Source organism: Coregonus lavaretus (assembly GCF_964263955.1).
Source record: "Coregonus lavaretus genome assembly, chromosome: 12".
Lineage (NCBI taxonomy): Eukaryota > Metazoa > Chordata > Actinopteri > Salmoniformes > Salmonidae > Coregonus > Coregonus lavaretus.
The window spans coordinates 34,714,763-34,732,503 of NC_139999.1; the positions used below are offsets into that span (position 1 = coordinate 34,714,763).

Consider the following 17,741-nt stretch of genomic DNA (forward strand, 5'->3'; position numbering starts at 1 on the left):
ACATTGTAGAATAATAGTGAAGACATCAAAACTATGAAATAACACATATGAAATCATGTAGTAACCAAGTGTTAAACAAATAAAAATATAATTAATATTTGAGATTCTTCAAATAGCCACCCTTTGCCTTGATGACAGCCTTGATGACAGGTTTGCACACTCTTGGCTACAATGTAGAAAATAGTAAAAATAAAGAAAAACCCTTGAATGAGTTGGTGTTATAAAACTTTTGACCGGTAGTGTATATATATATATAAAAATAATAATAATAATAAAATAAAATAAAACTCATTCCATCTCCCTCAGACATTATGTACAGATAAAACACATGTGGTTGCATATCGTAAAGTATTCATATTGCACCTTGTACAAAAATAAGATATCAAATATTGTTTGCCCACCAGGTTTCAAATACAAAACAAGAGAAAAGCATCCTTCAACACGAGTGTCCCAGTGCTCTCATGAGTTCTATGGTGCAATTGGCTGAGACTTCAAGTTCACCAAATACATCAAGGCCATGGGAGAGCAGAACTGTTGTCACCCATTCAAAGTGGTGATGGACAAGGCATTAAGGGTAGTATGACAACCTAAGGCATTTTCACTTCAGTACGTTTTACGACCTAAACTTACATTACTGGTTCCTTCTTCTTAAGTCCAGGGGTACTTTGGCACACTCCATACATTCCCCATCCACCCACTCAAGCTCATGTGCACTATGCACAGTACATAGTCAGTACACTACATGCATACACCCCATCTCCTAATGTGTACTAACTTCATAACTTAGTGTTGATTAAAGGGGAAATCTGCAGTTACTACATTCATTTTTGGACTCATAAATTAATGATATAAACCCATTGATTCTTGAAGAATATGACTTATAAATACTTAGTTCAACTGTCATACCCCATCAGAACCCAAAATATCAGCTTGTTTTACTCCAATGTTTGTAAACAATGTAAATGTAAACAAACACTGTATAGCCTCAAACATGTTTAAAACGATACATTTGATATCATGGATGGTCAGTCCTTGAATCCATAGCTCTGTCTATGAATTCAAGAGTGGTTACATTTCTCCAGGCCCATAGATGCAGTAAAGAGGTCAATGGAACGCAGACGGTGGGGGATAGAAGGAGGATGCTGGATTGTCGCAAATCCAACAAATCTGATCTAACAAATGTGTCATGATTTAGTATTGTAACATGCCCACAATGTGGTTAATAAAGTGCTATTTGGATATATTTGGCTGTTTCGCCTCATAACATTTAGAAGTTGTCCCTTCTCAGGTGTAGAAGAAGCTACTGCTAAACGCTAACTCCCGTTCGTATAAGCTGGTAGGTTAGCTAGCATACAGAAATCGGCGGTGGTAGTCAAAGTCGTTTTTAACTGTAATGCAGTTAATTGGAGACGATGACAATATTGGGGTTGACAGCCATAAAAGCATTATACTCAGATTTTTACCTAAACAGTGTGAAATACACATATAAACAAAAGCTGAAATGTAGGCTAATTTTGATTGAGGCAATGAGGAGATTTGGGATATTTCCCCCAGGGGATCTTTGCCCCACGCGTTTCAATGACATTTCCATTGTTTTGGTCATGCTTGATTGACCTCTTTACAGCATGTATCCCTCAGCTTTTTACCAAAACAGAGGCGGGGTGCCGGCTTTGTTATTGTTTCAACTGCGGATTGGCCCTTTAAGGCATTCTGCACACATTCACACATAAATCCCTTCATACACATAAAGCCCATACATACCCATGAGAGGGACACTACTACTGTACATATAAACTTTGACATACTCCTGTACCCTTCGTAGATTGTCAGAAGAAGAAGTTCTCAGGCACTGCAAGGTCGGCCTCTCCTTCGTGTGAGTGGTCCTGGGTTAGGGTTAGGGTCTTGGGAGGTGGTGGTTGTTTCCCCATCGGTCCTCCTTAGGCTGGCTGCTGGGGGTTGACGTTCATGTGAGGGGGGTGGCCCAGGAGCCCAATCCTCTGCTTCTGTTTCCTCTGCTCCGTCATCTGCCAAGGGGGGTGGGGGTAGGGGGTGTGGGTAGATGATCTCAACCTCTCAAATACACACATATTACACACCCAGTAACAAACTCACAGAGAAGCGCACAAACACGCAGACTACACAGTGCACACCTACTGGTAAATACGCTGAGACACACACCCACAGAAACCCACGGTTCCTGTGGCAAGCGTTGACATGTGCTATTGTGAACCCTGTGAACTGCCAGCCCCTTCCTCCACAACCAGCCCCTTCCTCTATATAACCCCAGGCGGTGTTACACACTCAGCAGCCTTCCAAGAGGGGTGAGAGAGTCTCACATGGTGTCCACCCTCTGTTTCTCTGCAGACTCACCTGACAAGGGTTATGAACTCTGGGAACCCACCCAACCCATCACAGCCAACCCCAACTCCACAAACCTTTCTCCACAACCACTCAACAGCCTGGAGCAGTGAGAGATTCGAACATGCTTCCTAGCCAATTCAAAATGGCCCCTAACCCCTATCCACAGGCACTTGTAAATATAGAAGGATTGGATCAGTTTAATAAGCAATAGTAACCTATCCAATCATCTCAGATCTTCATGAATGCCTTGCCAATTAGCTGTTGGGAGACAAGGGGGTATTTGACAGACATCTGTCTGTGTGTCTCTGTGCAGATGAGACTCACCTGCTCCTTGAGTTCCGTGAGCTGTCCAGACAGGTTGCACACCAGCCTCATGGCCGACTCCAGCTTCTCCTGCAGGTTCCTGATCTCGTTCTGCTCGCCCTCCGCATCACTACTCACCAGCGACATTGCACGCATCCGCGGGAACCAGTCCAGGTTGTGCTCCTGTAAATAAGAATTTGCTCTTAATTGACTTGCCTGGTTAAATAAAGGAAGAACAGATAGGTGGTGCTGGCTATCAAAGAAAACGATCATCAGCAAAGAAATTAAGACTCTGTGAACAATGCGAGTGATTTATGCTCCCAAGTGTGTTTATTAGCATTGAAACGTAAGAGAAAGGGAAAGGGGATACTAGTCAGTTGTACAACTGAATGTAATCAACTGACATGTGTCTTCCACATTTAACCCAACGCCTCTGAATCATAGAGATGTGTTGAAGGCATTGAAACATAAGCGAAAGGCTGGGGGTTAGCAATGGAATCCTCCCTTGTACTGTATCTGTGTTACTGACCTTTGATTTGACTAGGACACCAAACTGAACAGACCGGTATGATGACCAAAAATAACAATGTAGACCGAACAGTAAAACCAATGACTCTTTAAGAGCTTACTACTGGCATCTCAGGTCTATCATAAAGGAATACAATAATTAGAGTGTTGGGCCAGTAACCGAAAGGTCGCTGGTTCGAATCCCTGAGCTGACTAGGTGAAAAATCTGTCGATGTGCCCTTGAGCAATGCACTTAACCCTAAATAGGTCCTGTAAGTCACTCTGACTACAGTGTGTGTGTGCGTGTGCGTGCGCGCGTGTGCGTGTCTCTTCTCTCTGACTCAGTACACACAATGTCAACAGAGGAGGCATTTAGGAGAGTCAGGAGGATAAATATGCAGGTAGCCAAGGGATTTACCTGAACAAACAACAACCCTATATAATACAGTATACCCTAACCCTGCAAACCTCAGTCTACCCCCAGGGCATGTTGCAGTGTACCCTATGCACTCATGTAAGTGGGGCAGCCTGGGCATATGCTGTATCAAATTACCTGTTTGACATGGGGAAATGTAACCACTTTAACACAAGTCCAGAGCCAGCACAGGCCTGGTGTGTTTGTTTATGTGTGTGTCTGTCACCTTGATCATCTCTGCGACGTAGCTCTCGGGGCCGGTGTACTCTGTGGAGTCCTTCACCTTGACCAGCACTATGAAGAACAAGTAGTGCCACATGTTGTGCTCCTCCTTGATGTGCTCCTCAAATGTCACCGTCTTGTTGTCAAACTTGTCTCTCTCCAGACCTGTGATGAAACAAAACACGCGCACACACACACCACACAACACACACACACACTTAGGATTGCTGTCAATTAGGTCAATATGACAGGGGACCTAGTCAATGCTAGGGGTATTGTTTAGGGATCTAGGATAAACTAGGCGTTCGGGTTACGATAAAGATCGTAAATCAATTCATTGAGGGTAAGCCATTGTCGACCTTCCAAGAAAAGGAAAATGTGACTTCCTGAAAGCAGAGGAGCACTTTTGATCCTGTGATATAGTGTTGTGTTTAACAAGCATCTGGCAGAAACATTTTGACCTTTCCTGTGAACAAAGAACCCTCTCTCAGTCTGATGACTAAAGAACATTAGTCTTCCTGGATAGACTGGCCAAATTCCCGGAATCTCCAAAATATGAAAATTACCATGTGAATTTAGCGAATGCATGGGAAAGTGTTGTCATATTAGATTTGATCTAACTAGGCCAAAATCCTCCGACACCTGTTTAGGTCCTGCTACTACAGTAGGTGTATTGTCATTGAAGTAATGAATAGGGATGCTATTCATGGACATACTGTATACTGGAAGAGGACCAAAAGGCAAGTCTGATAGACTGTTACTTTAGGGGCTGAGAGGAGGACCAGCTCAATGGCTTGAGGAATCATCTCGCTCACTGTGATTGGAGATCATCTCTCTAATCTCTCTCCCAACTCCTCTTTGCCTCAGTTCCCCCAGGAAACCATGGCAATGGTGAACCCCTCTGGTCAGGCCTCATCTAATATGTGTGAGTCATAGAACAGCTCCACATGCATACAGCTCAGCAACAGACCAAGGCCTGTGTTCACTAAAAATCTCAGGGTAGGTGTGCTATTCTAGGATAACCCCTCCCCCCTCTCTTATTCAATAGCTATGTCTCCTCACCACAGATGAAGCAGGTGGTCTTCAAGACCTCTTCCTTCTTCTGTTTCTCACTCCTCAGGTCGGCAAAGGTGTCGATGATGACCCCGAAGATGAGGTTGAGGACAATGATGATGACCATGAAGAAGAAGAGCAGGTCGTAGATCACCCTGGCCGCAAATAGAGGCTCCTACAAGGAGAGAGAGGGGGGATTGGAGGGAGAGGAGAGGTTATAACTTATAATACATGTTAGGAAGCATCATAAACTAGGGCTGTGGAGGTCACAAAATTTCGTCAGCCGGTGATTGTCAAGCAAATAACTGTCGGTCTCACGGTAATTGACCGTTAATTAACATTTTAAAACACATTTAGCATCTCCTGGCTTCCACACATAGCCTACAAGCCACTGATGCAGACCTTTGGAACATCTACATTTTAAAAAGTCTAATACATTCATGTAATATAGCCTACACCTTCACAATAAATCCATTATGTATTTTAGACAGGTCTAAAGAAGCATGATATGAAGAAAATGTAGTCTATTTCAGAAGAACAGAATAGCATACTCTGAGTTGTCCTTATGTTAGGTCCTGATCTGGCTATGCCAAATGGCTGTGGGCTACACTAGTTCATTTAGCAGACCAGATTTGCATTATTTTATAGTAGGAAGAGTACAATTAAACAAAGCTGAATAAAATAGAAAGAAATAGGTATTCCTAAATGCTTCATTTAGAGTTATTAATGTAACTTTAGTTGTTCTACAAACGGCCTATATGTTTAGATTTTTAATACATTGTAAGGCTGCATGATGCGACTCTAATGATGATTTGAAAAAAGTTTATTGAAAGGCATGAGCTCTGCTTTGTTTTTTTGCGCAGGCTGTACACACTTCATCAGTCTCTCATTCACAATTAGAGAAGCGCTTGATAATGCCTCGAATTCCCGGCGGCATCCCCTTTGTGTGGCCGTAAAGCACCCTAAAATAATCCATGCATTTTGCAGCCAGTGACCGTTGTGCCATTCTCTCTGAGTGCTGAGCACTCCGAATCACCTCTCACTCACATGGCTCTCCATCACCTGATCGGGTCTTTCTCACAGGCTACAAGTGAAGACAGACACATCGGGGTCGCAACTGCGTGCGTCCTTATCCAATTCCGAGGTGCATATTGAAGATATTGGAAGAACTGTCAACATATATTTTTCGTCAGCCAACAAGATGAGTAGGCCTAACGAACAGCAAAAGCACTAGCCTATGTCAATCTACTATCCCCCATAGTTCAAAAGTCGACCTATTCTATTCTGTGCGAGAAATAAATATTCCAAACATAGTCTGGGACAGTTGTGGGATGCGATAGATCCCAAATTAATACAACCACTAGCATCAAAAAACATTTTTCGCAATGTGGCTGACGCAACAGATCAGAACGTTTAGCTTAAAATGTTTATAAACTATTAGGCTATTTCTTCACATTATAAGCGCAGCAATGCGCACATGGTAGTAAGCTATAAGCGTTAATGACCATTAGCGGAAAACACCATTACCAAAAGTGACCGCAAATGTAATTATGCATGTAATGCTTTTATTATTGTAGGCCTCCTGTAGCTCAGTTGGTAGAGCATGGCGCTTGTAACGCCAGGGTTGTGGGTTCGATTCCCACGGGGGGCCAGTATGAAAAATGTATGCACTCACTAACTGTAAGTCGCTCTGGATAAGAGTGTCTGCTAAATGACTAAAATGTAAATGTAAATTATAAAGGTGCATTTTAAGGTGAATATTATCCTCCCCAAACTTGAAACTCACGTGCTGCTTATGTATTACAGTTAGGCTCTACACCCCTTGTAAAGCGGATTAATGTGCTTAATTCTAATAAATTATTTGGCCACTTTAGTTATGATACAAACCTTATCAAAACATATAGGCGTATGGGCTAGGCTACATGTGGCGTGTGACTATGAATCGAAAAAGGTCGCAAAAAAAAGGCTTTGTTTCTTATGTTGGGCATCATTCACAAGTGATAATATAATTCAAAGTGATAGGCTAATATTGTCACCCCATCAGACTATTCTTGATTTAATCTTGTCTTTACATATAATAAATAATATATGTGTGAAATTTGTTTTGATTTAGAATGGACCATTATCATGCACCTGTATCGAAACAGGGAAGTCACCTATGTACGAAATATAAGCAATGTGCTTAATATTAGGAGAGTTGAGAAATAAATATAGTAGGCCTAGCCTACAGAAAGCTGATGGGATCCTCCTCTTTTTAGTAGAGGCCATCACTCTGTTTTCTCGCGCAACTGCATAGCCTATAGAAATGTTGCGCAACATGAGCTCATGGGCTCTCATGAAGTGTTTGATTAGATTTTCAATTACATTTGCATTGATGTCAGAGTGATTAGAGGGACAATAGAGTGCTGAGTACTAGGCAGTTAGCAAGTTTGGTAGGCTACTAATGACCAGCAGCTGCATCAGAGCTTGGAGAAGCCTAATTACCGTGGCTAAACGGTCACGTGGAATTTGACTGCCTTCATGACTGGTGACCGCCAGTGTGGCGGTAATACGGTCACCGCAACAGCCCTAACTGTACCACACTATAGCTATTATTCTGTGGTCCTCTGTAGCTCAGCTGGTAGAGCACGGCGCTTGTAACGCCAAGGTAGTGGGTTCGATCCCCGGGACCACCCATACACAAAAAAGATGTATGCACGCATGACTGTAAGTCGCTTTGGATAAAAGCGTCTGCTAAATGGCATATTATTATATTATTATTATTCTTGTTAGTTGGAGTAGAAAGTGACACAACCAGGGATCAGCAACAGGTTTTTGGTCCAGCCCACTAACAGCTCAACCTATAAACATATTTAACCGATCAAATACAATCAAATAATCAAGGTCAATTTAAATAAATGTAAACCAGTATTAGATGATTTAGGTGTGTAAGTGCTGGGCTGGACATACTGTGACCCTTCAGGATGGACTTGCCCACGTGTGGATTATCCACATATAAGATTTAACACAATATAACACATATAACACAAAGAAATAACACATATAACACATAGCACAATGCCAATGACAATAAGGTCAGAGTAAAGCCAAATGTTAGACAGTGAAAGTGGGGCCCGACCCTGGCCTGTATCATACTGGGCTGACATAAAATGAAGTGACCTAGTTCAGAAAAAGTGACCCATAAGCCTTGTTCACACTGCAGGCCTTAATGCTCAAATCTGTTTTGTTTTTTAAATCCGTTTTGGAATACTGACTGTCCAAACAGCAAGAGACAAGTGACCAAATCGGATGTGCGTGTGTTCAGACAGCAGTCATTTGCTGACATGGCTATGCTAGTTGTCATAGTAATGACGGGTGTGCGCACAGTGGTGTAGACTGATTGGTGGTGGTGCTCAGGTTTCCTATCACTCAGAAGTTATGTAGCAAGCTAAGGTGACAACAATGCCTGCCATGGATGTTTCCCAGTTGCTTTGTATGTTCAAAATCATAGTGTAAGAACACATTTAAAGCCTCAAAGGATAAGGTGATCCAACTTTCAAATCGAGTCCTTTTTGGCTAGCCAAGTCAGTCAACTAAGTTAGCTAGCTAGGTAGCTGTTTAGCTTTCTAGCACATTCACTAATTTGTTTGTAAACAATTAACAAGCTAATTAGCTACCACATGTTCTTGTCAAACTGTCAATGGAGTACCTAGCAAGCAACAAGATAATGCCAAACAACAGCCTAAAAACCACTTCAGGGCAAATAAATCAGATTTGACTGTTCAAACACAAGTCACATGGCCAGGAATCAGATTTGTATCTGACATCTTACCACCTACGAAGGTGGTTTGATATGTGGCTTGAAATATTCGATTCCATGTGCTTTTTGGCAGTTCAGACTGCAGAAAAAAACCAGATTCGAATCGGATATGCAAATAAATAGGATTTGAGTCACTTCAAACTGCCAATGTGAACACTGCTATAGTGATGGACGTGTTGTATTCATTTGAGTACACAACTGAAAACGTTTTAAAACATTTTGCAACGGAAAGTGGAAATGACCATCGGTTATTAGACAGGTCCAGGTAGTACCTCCTCGTTTCAGTCCGTTTCTTCCATTTGCTGCCTATAATGAACATGGCCCAGGCTTTTACATACAGTGCCTTGCAAAACGTATTCATCCCCCTTGGCGTTTTTCATATTTTGTTGCATTACAACCTGTCATTTAAATGGATTTTTATTTGGATTTAATGTAATGGACATACACAAAATAGTCCAAATTGGTGAAGTTAAATGAAAAAAATAACTTGTTTCAAAGAATTCTAAAAAATAAAGTCCACCTGTGTGCAATCTAAGTGTCACATGATCTCAGTATATATACACCTGTTCTGAAAGGCCCCAGAGTCTGCAACACCACTAAGCAAGGGGCACCACCAAGCAAGCGGCACCATGAAGACCAAGGAGCTCTCCAAACTGGAAAGAATATGGCACCACAACAAACCTGCCAAGAGAGGGCCGCCTACCAAAACTCACGGACCAGGCAAGGAGGGCATTAATCAGCGGCAACTAAGAGACCAAAGATAACCCTGAAGTAGCTGCAAAGCTCCACAGCGGAGATTGGAGTATCTGTCCATAGGACCACTTTAAGCCGTACACTCCACAGAGCTGGGCTTTACGGAAGAGTGGCCAGAAAAAAGCCATTGCTTACGTTTGGTGTTCGCCAAAAGCCATGTGGGAGACTCCCCAAACATATGGAAGAAGGTACTCTGGTCAGATGAGACTAAAATTGAGCTTTTTGGCCATCAAGGAAACGCTATGTCTGGCGCAAACCCAACACCTCTCATCACCCCGAGAACACCATCCCCACAGTGAAGCATGGTGGTGGCAGCATCATGCTGTGGGGATGTTTTTCATCGGCAGGGACTGGGAAACTGGTCAGAATTCAAGGAATGATGGATGGCGCTAAATACAGGGAAATTCTTGAGGGAAACCTGTTTCAGTCTTCCAGAGATTTGAGACTGGGATGGAGGTTCACCTTCCAGCAGGACAATGACCCTAAGCATACTGCTAAAGCAACACTCGAGTGGTTTAAGGGGAAACATTTAAATGTCTTGGAATGGCCTAGTCAAAGCCCAGACCTCAATCCAATTGAGAATCTGTGGTATGACTTAACGATTGCTGTACACAAGCGGAACCCATCCAACTTGAAGGAGCTGGAGCAGTTTTCCCTTGAAGAATGGGCAAGAATCCCAGTGGCTAGATGTGCCAAGCTTATAGAGACATACCTGTGGCTCTACAAAGTATTGACTTTGGGGGGGGTGAATAGTTATGCACGCTCAAGTTCAGCTTTTTTGTCTTATTTCTTGTTTGTTTCACAAGAAAAAATATTTTGCATCTTCAAAGTGGTAGGCATGTTGTGTAAATCAAATGATACAAACCCCCCAAAAAATCCATTTTAATTCCAGGTTGTAAGGCAACAAAATAGGAAAAATGCCAAGGGGGGTGAATACTTTCGCAAGCCACTGTAAAGGCAGAACGGGAGCATTGGTTATGAACAGGGGCGTAGCCTAATCTGCCATGTATCATGTGTGTTGATGTGAAACATAAGAATATAGGCGCAAGCTGCCAGATGCCACACAGTTATGACCACAAGAAACAGTTACGCAAACAGGCTATAATGTCCGTCACCTAATACAGGCTCTTCTCTCTTCCAGCACCTCTTTTTAACCGTAACAAGCATTTTACAGCTCCGGAGGCAAAGATTAAAACATTCTGCACCATAAAACCTCTGGAAAACTTTAGAAAAGCTATACATTTCAGAGTTTCTGGATAAAACTTTTTTTTTAAAGAAACAAAAACAAACTGACATTAATTTCAAATGTAAGCTACAGGTCAAATGACCTTCTTGGGAGGCACCCGGTTTATGACAGGAGTAGACATTTCTCCACGATGTTCTATGTCATCAGCTGTGATCTGACTGGGAGTTCAGAGATAAGCTATTTCCAGACCCTACTGATTCCCACACAGGGAAGGCCAAGCAGCTGGAGGGGGTTCTGAGGAAATGATTGCAAAACCTCAATGTGGGGGTGGGGGTAGGCCCATGACCACCTCAAATGACTGCTGACGGCACTGCCCTCCCCCAGAGCCCCCCTCCATCCCACCTTCCCTTTGACAGAGGTCAGACCTCTTTATAGGCTCAAGCTGCACGACTGGATCAAACCGCCCCGTTTCACCCCTCAGAACGCCTCTTCCCCAGAGCTAAACAACCGTATCAAATTCTGCACGTGTTACATAATGCACAAATCAGTCTACCGGTAGCACTTTAATGGTTCTTATCTAACTGGCTTCAGAAAACACATTGTGTTGGTAATGATGATAATGACATGACTCACCAGCTTGAATACAGAACATTGGTGAATTTTGCTATAAACATAACCCTACAGATGATACTGAGCTCTATAGTCTAACTGGGCCTGACTGCATCTGGACATGTATTCACAAAGCATCTCAAAGTAGGAGTGCTGGTCTAGGATCAGGTCCTCCATCTTATTTAGCTCTCCTACTCTTCAATCCCAGAAAACACACCCACTGGGTGGCCTATCAATTTGATCAGGTTTACCATGTACCTTTAATTTGGATTGGTGCAACATTAGAATGTAGCCTATGGAGAATGCATTCAGAATGGAGATCAATGAAAGATAGCCATCAAAACATAAGCATATATGTCTCCGTTTCAGAACCCATGCTTAGATTAAAATGATATTTCACAATATGTATGTTTAGGGAAGTTTTCAAGAACCCTTAGCTACTTTATGGAAAAAATCAGGTTGGAGAGCCTTTACGCATTAAAATTGCAACATCGAGTTCCTCAACCCATTCTAATGTTGAAAGATTGGTGTACATAGAATTATAATAGGGAGAACAGTACAATAGCATACCCTATTGCCCGCACTGACCATGGAACTGTGTGATGACAATGGCCAAGAATTGCAGCATGTGTCAGGTTCAAATTGTTACTACGGAAATACGTGTCATGTTGCTTTGCTTTTCAGTTTGCTGCCATATGACTGGTTTCGTGTTCATCTCGAGTGATCATAAGGAAAAATAATCTGAAACAATTGCTATGTGTATTTACAATCCCCTTCTCCAAACGGATAACCCATTTACCTAGCTCTTATCAATCAATAACTCAGTCAAGGTCAGAATACGCGTATCTGTAGACACACCTCCATAGGATGCTGGCAAATGCGTTTCCCCATGCTTAAGTTCAAGGTCAGAATGCGCACAGAGGAAAGTGTGTGAATCCCCCCTCCCCAATTTGAATAAGGGCCCTGTTTTCTCCAGAGTGCCCTGGCTGGGTGGGTGTCTGGTCTGTGTTTACCTCTTTGGAGGGTTTTCTCAGGACGTCTCCCACCCCCCCTCCGCTCCTCAGGCCGTGGCTCAGCACAGTGACGATACACATGAGCAGAGAGTCACACGTACGCTCCTTGCCATCCTCCATGTCCTCCACTAAGTCTGAGGGAGAGTGACAGGGAAGAGGGTTAATACACACACAAAATAAGCACCTTGATGATGATCGCATGCCAATAATCTGATAAAGGCCTTTGAGAAATGATTTTGTCTGACTGGAACTTTTGCACAGTCAGAACATATCTAATTGCCCTTTCACTTTTCACCCTACGCTCTAGAAGTCATAGGTTATTATTATTGTATAGTTTTATTGTATTGTACTGTACCTTCCACTTGGAGCTCTGTGGTGCAGTTGTTCTCTCCAGTCTCAGACCGACACATCCCAGCAGACACCAGCTCATTGGCCACACTGGCTCCGTTCTCTATAAAGGACATCAGGTTAGGTAGCAACATGTGTTAATGGCAACTAGATGAACAACACTTCCAGATAACACTACTATATTGTTTTCCTTGTCCCTGTACTGTTATGGCTTTCCAGGGTGCGAGGGATGTTTGGTTGTTGTGTAACTATGTGCAAATCAACAGACCATAAACATCTAGCCTGGTCCCAGATCTGTTTGTGCTGTTTTGCCAACTCCTTTGGAGTTGAGGAGTAGGCAAGACGGCACAAACAGATCTAGGACCAGGCTAATAAACATCCCTGGTCTCCTCTATAGAATTGGAAGGAATGGAACGGGCATCCCCATTCACATCAATTATGCCATAATGGGTGGACTGGCTGCCATATTGACTGTCCCCATAGCAGTAAAGCAAAAAGTAATTATATTTCTATGGTCTCCTCCGTGTCCTCACCCAGGGTGGTGTTGGGGATGCGGTCCACCTCCAGGATGAAGTCATCCTTGAAGAAGATGTACCCCACGATGGAGAACAGGTAGACCAGGATGAGGGCCAGCACCGCTGTCAGTACGATGGAGCGACCGTTACGGGTCACACTCTTTATCACGTTCAGTAGAGTCTCCTCCCTGTACACCAGGTCAAAGAGCTGCACGAGAGAGACGCAATACAGAGTTAACACAGAGTTATAGATAGACCTAATATAGAAACAGAATGGAAGCATTTAGGAATTATTATTTGTTCAATATCTGTTTGGAATGATACTTTTTTGTGATCTCGATAAATGTATTCAGTGTCTGGTTCGGAAAGGTAAAGTGTGTGTGTGTGTGCATATATATAAGGGGGATTGATACATTTGTCGAAAAAATAGAATAATTTGGATAATTAATTTCCTCTTTTTACGAGTCTCGTTTCATAGCTGTTTTATTTTTCCTGAGCAGAATCCTAGTAATTTTCTCTATGATAGGACATACACTACCGCTCAAACGTCTGGGGTCACTTAGAAATGTCCTTGTTTTCGAAAAGAAAAGCCATTTTTTTGTCCAGTAAAATAACATCAAATTGATCAGAAATACAGTGTAGACATTGTTAATGTTGTAAATGGCTATTGTAACTGGAAACAGCTGATTTTTTATGGAATATCTTCCAATGGCACGTTGTGTTTGCTAATCCAAGTTTATCATTTCAAAAGGCTAATTGATCATTGGAAAAGCCTTTTGCAATTATGTTAGCACAGCTGAAAACTGTTGTGCTGATTAAAGAAGCAAAAAAACTGGCCTTCTTGAGACTAATCAAATCAAATCAAATTGTATTTGTCACATACACGTGTTTAGCAGATGTTATAGCGGGTGTAGCGAAATGCTTGTGCTTCTAGCTCCGACAGTGCAGTAATATCTAACAATTTCACAACATATACCCAATACACACAAAACTAGTAAGGAATGGGATTTAAGAATATATACAGTGAGGGAAAAAAGTATTTGATCCCCTGCTGATTTTGTATGTTTGCCCACTAACAAAGAAATGATCAGTCTATAATATTAATGGTAGGTTTATTTGAACAGTGAGAGACAGAATAACAACAACAAAATCCAGAAAAACACGTGTCAAAAATGTTATAAATTGATTTGCATTTTAATGAGGGAAATAAGTATTTGACCCCCTCTCAATCAGAAAGATTTCTGGCTCCCAAGTGTCTTTTATACAGGTAACAAGCTGAGATTAGGAGCACACTCTTAAAGGGAGTGCTCCTAATCTCAGCTTGTTACCTGTATAAAAGACACCTGTCCACAGAAGCAATCAATCAATCAGATTCCAAACTCTCCACCATGACCAAGACCAAAGAGCTCTCCAAGGATGTCAGGGACAAGATTGTAGACCTACACAAGGCTGGAATGGGCTACAAGACCATCGCCAAGCAGCTTGGTGAGAAGGTGACAACAGTTGGTGCGATTATTCGCAAATGGAAGAAACACAAAAGAACTGTCAATCTCCCTCGGCCTGGGGCTCCATGCAAGATCTCACCTCGTGGAGTTGCGATGATCATGAGAACGGTGAGGAATCAGCCCAGAACTACACGGGAGGATCTTGTCAATGATCTCAAGGCAGCTGGGACCATAGTCACCAAGAAAACAATTGGTAACACACTACGCCGTGAAGGACTGAAATCCTGCAGCTCCCGCAAGGTCCCCCTGCTCAAGAAAGCACATATACTGGCCCGTCTGAAGTTTGCCAATGAACATCTGAATGATTCAGAGGAGAACTGGGTGAAAGTGTTGTGGTCAGATGAGACCAGAATGGAGCTCTTTGGCATCATCTCAACTCGCCGTGTTTGGAGGAGGAGGAATGCTGCCTATGACCCCAAGAACACCATCCCCACCGTCAAACATGGAGGTGGAAACATTATGCTAAGGGGGTGTTTTTCTGCTAAGGGGACAGGACAACTTCACCGCATCAAAGGGATGATGGACGGGGCCATGTACCGTCAAATCTTGGGTGAGAACCTCCTTCCCTCAGCCAGGACATTGAAAATGGGTCATGGATGGGTATTCCAGCATGACAATGACCCAAAACACACGGCCAAGGCAACAAAGGAGTGGCTGAAGAAGCACATTAAGGTCCTGGAGTGGCCTAGCCAGTCTCAAGACCTTAATCCCATGAAAATCTGTGGAGGGAGCTGAAGGTTTGAGTTGCCAAACTTCAGCCTCAAAACCTTAATGACTTGGAGAAGATCTGCAAAGAGGAGTGGGACAAAATCCCTCCTGAGATGTGTGCAAACCTGGTGGCCAACTACAAGAAACGTCTGACCTCTGTGATTGCCAACAAGGGTTTTGCCACAAAGTACTAAATCATGTTTTGGAGAGGGGTCAAATACTTATTTCCCTCATTAAAATGCAATTTTTGACATGCGTTTTTCTGGATTTTGTTGTTGTCATTCTGTCTCTCACTGTTCAAATAAACCTACCATTAAAATTATAGACTGATCATGTCTTTGTCAGTGGGCAAACGTACAAAATCAGCAGGGGATCAAATACTTTTTTCCCTCACTCGTCAGTCTATTCTTGTTCTGAAAAATGAAGGCTATTCCATGCGAGAAATTGCCAAGAAACTGAAGATCTCGTACAACGCTGTGTACTACTCCCTTCACAGAACAGCACAAACTGGCTCTAACCAGAATAGAAAGAGGAGTGGGAGGCCCAGGTGCACAACTGAGCAAGAGGACAAATACATTAGAGTGTCTAGTTTGAGAAATAGACGCCTCACAGGTCCTCAACTGGCAGCTTCATTAAATAGTACCCGCAAAACAGCAGTATCAACGTCAACAGTGAAGAGGCGACTCTGGGATACTGACCTTCTAGGCAGAGTTGCAAAGAAAAAGCCATATATCAGACTGGCCAATAAAAAGAAAAGCTTAAAATGGGCAAAAGAACACAGACACTGGACAGAGGAAGATAGGAAAAAAGTGTTATGGACAGACAAATCGAAGTTTGAAAGACGCAGACCAATTGAAAAGATGCTGGAGGATTGCTTGATGCCATCTGTCAAGCATGGTGGAGGCAATTTGATGGTCTGGGGGTGCTTTGGTGTTGGTAAAGTGGGAGATTTGTACAGGGTAAAAGGGATCTTGAAGAAGGAAGGCTATCACTCCATTTTGCAACGCCATGCCATACCCTGTGGATGGCGCTTGATTTGAGCAAATTTCCTCCTACAACAGGACAATAACCCAAAGCACAGCTCCAAACTATGCAATAACTATTTAGGGAAGAAGCAGTCAGTTGGTATTCTGTCTATAATGGAGTGGCCAGCACAGTCACCAGATCTCAACCCTATTGAGCTGTTGTGGGAGCAGCTTGACCGTATGGTTCGTAAGAAGTGCCCATCAAGCCAATCCAACTTGTGGGAGGTGCTTCAGGAAGCATGGGGTGAAATCTCTTCAGATTACCTCAACAAATTGACAACTAGAATGCCAAAGGTCTGCAAGGCTGTAATTGCTGCAAATGGAGGATTGTTTGACGAAAGCAAAGTTTGAAGGACACAATTATTATTTCAATTAAATATCATTATTTCAAACCTTGTCAATGACTACATTTCCTATTCATTTTGCTATATTTCCTATTCAAACTCATTTCATGTATGTTTTCATGGAAAACAAGGATATTTCTAAGTGACCCCAAACTTTTGAACGGTAGCGTACATAACTTTTCAGCAGTATAACCTGTCATTCACATGGAAGCACATGGAAATCTTCTGCAGCCCCTGGGCCTCAGAGTTAGTTACCGAATAGAAAACATCCAGACTCTGGCACATGCAGTACGCCTGACACATAAAACACCAGCAAGCGTCACTCAACAAATAAACAACTCCCCAACAACAACAACATAACACAACCTGAGCCAGTTCCTGTTCGTTAAAAGCCCCTGTCCTTAAATACCCTGCGTGTGTGTGTGTGTGTGTGTGTGTGTGTGTGTGTGTGTGTGTGCGTGCCCGCGCCTGCATGCACACATGGTATGTGTCCTGAGACTGTACCAGAACATACGCTAATGCCCCTAGACAGCTTCGTATTAAGTGTAACTGTGTGTTCACCAGCAGCCATATATATTAATATACATAATATATATGTAAATATATAGCTGTGCTCACCAGTAGGCTGTAGAAGAAGACGTGGACAAAGACCCCCAGGCTACAGATGATGAGGTACATGAGGTGGTAGAGGAACTCAACGTCCAGGATCATGGCCTTGTAGCCCCGCGTGAACGTCCCTCTGTTCCCCACAAAACTCATCAGGAAGATTGTCTTATTACACACCTGCAGGGACAGGATAGATTAATATTTATTATCATTATTTTCTCTAACCTTTATTTAACCAGGAAGTCCCACATTGAGGTCAGAAGACTTCTTTCACAAGGGAGACCTCACCATTAATGGAATGTGAGGTAAAACTTTACTTAAAGTATCCAGCCATAATGCTTTAGAACTTGTATGAGACTTTATTCTGTCTAATAAAACAAGGCTTAGAATATTTTAGGTCTCTCTCTGCATAAATTGTGAATATTCTCATTGGACATGCACTACATGATGATCCATGATGATCATAAGA

At 42.6% G+C, this 17,741-nt stretch overlaps 1 protein-coding gene across 1 annotated transcript in view; it reads right to left on the reverse strand.

The window, feature by feature from the left end:
• Positions 1 to 240: 240 nt before the first annotated feature.
• LOC311138406 (inositol 1,4,5-trisphosphate-gated calcium channel ITPR1-like) overlaps positions 241 to 17,741 on the reverse strand; it is a 154,623-nt gene continuing 137,122 nt past the window's right edge. The window contains exons 53-60 of the mRNA XM_084173077.1: positions 17,285 to 17,449; positions 13,103 to 13,292; positions 12,577 to 12,672; positions 12,222 to 12,355; positions 4,871 to 5,036; positions 3,813 to 3,973; positions 2,686 to 2,847; positions 241 to 2,024 (exon numbers count right to left, since the gene is read on the reverse strand). Of these exons, the coding sequence (XP_084029203.1) occupies positions 1,938 to 2,024; positions 2,686 to 2,847; positions 3,813 to 3,973; positions 4,871 to 5,036; positions 12,222 to 12,355; positions 12,577 to 12,672; positions 13,103 to 13,292; positions 17,285 to 17,449 (1,161 nt within the window). The 3' untranslated portion in view covers positions 241 to 1,937. The remainder of the gene's footprint in view (positions 2,025 to 2,685; positions 2,848 to 3,812; positions 3,974 to 4,870; positions 5,037 to 12,221; positions 12,356 to 12,576; positions 12,673 to 13,102; positions 13,293 to 17,284; positions 17,450 to 17,741) is intronic.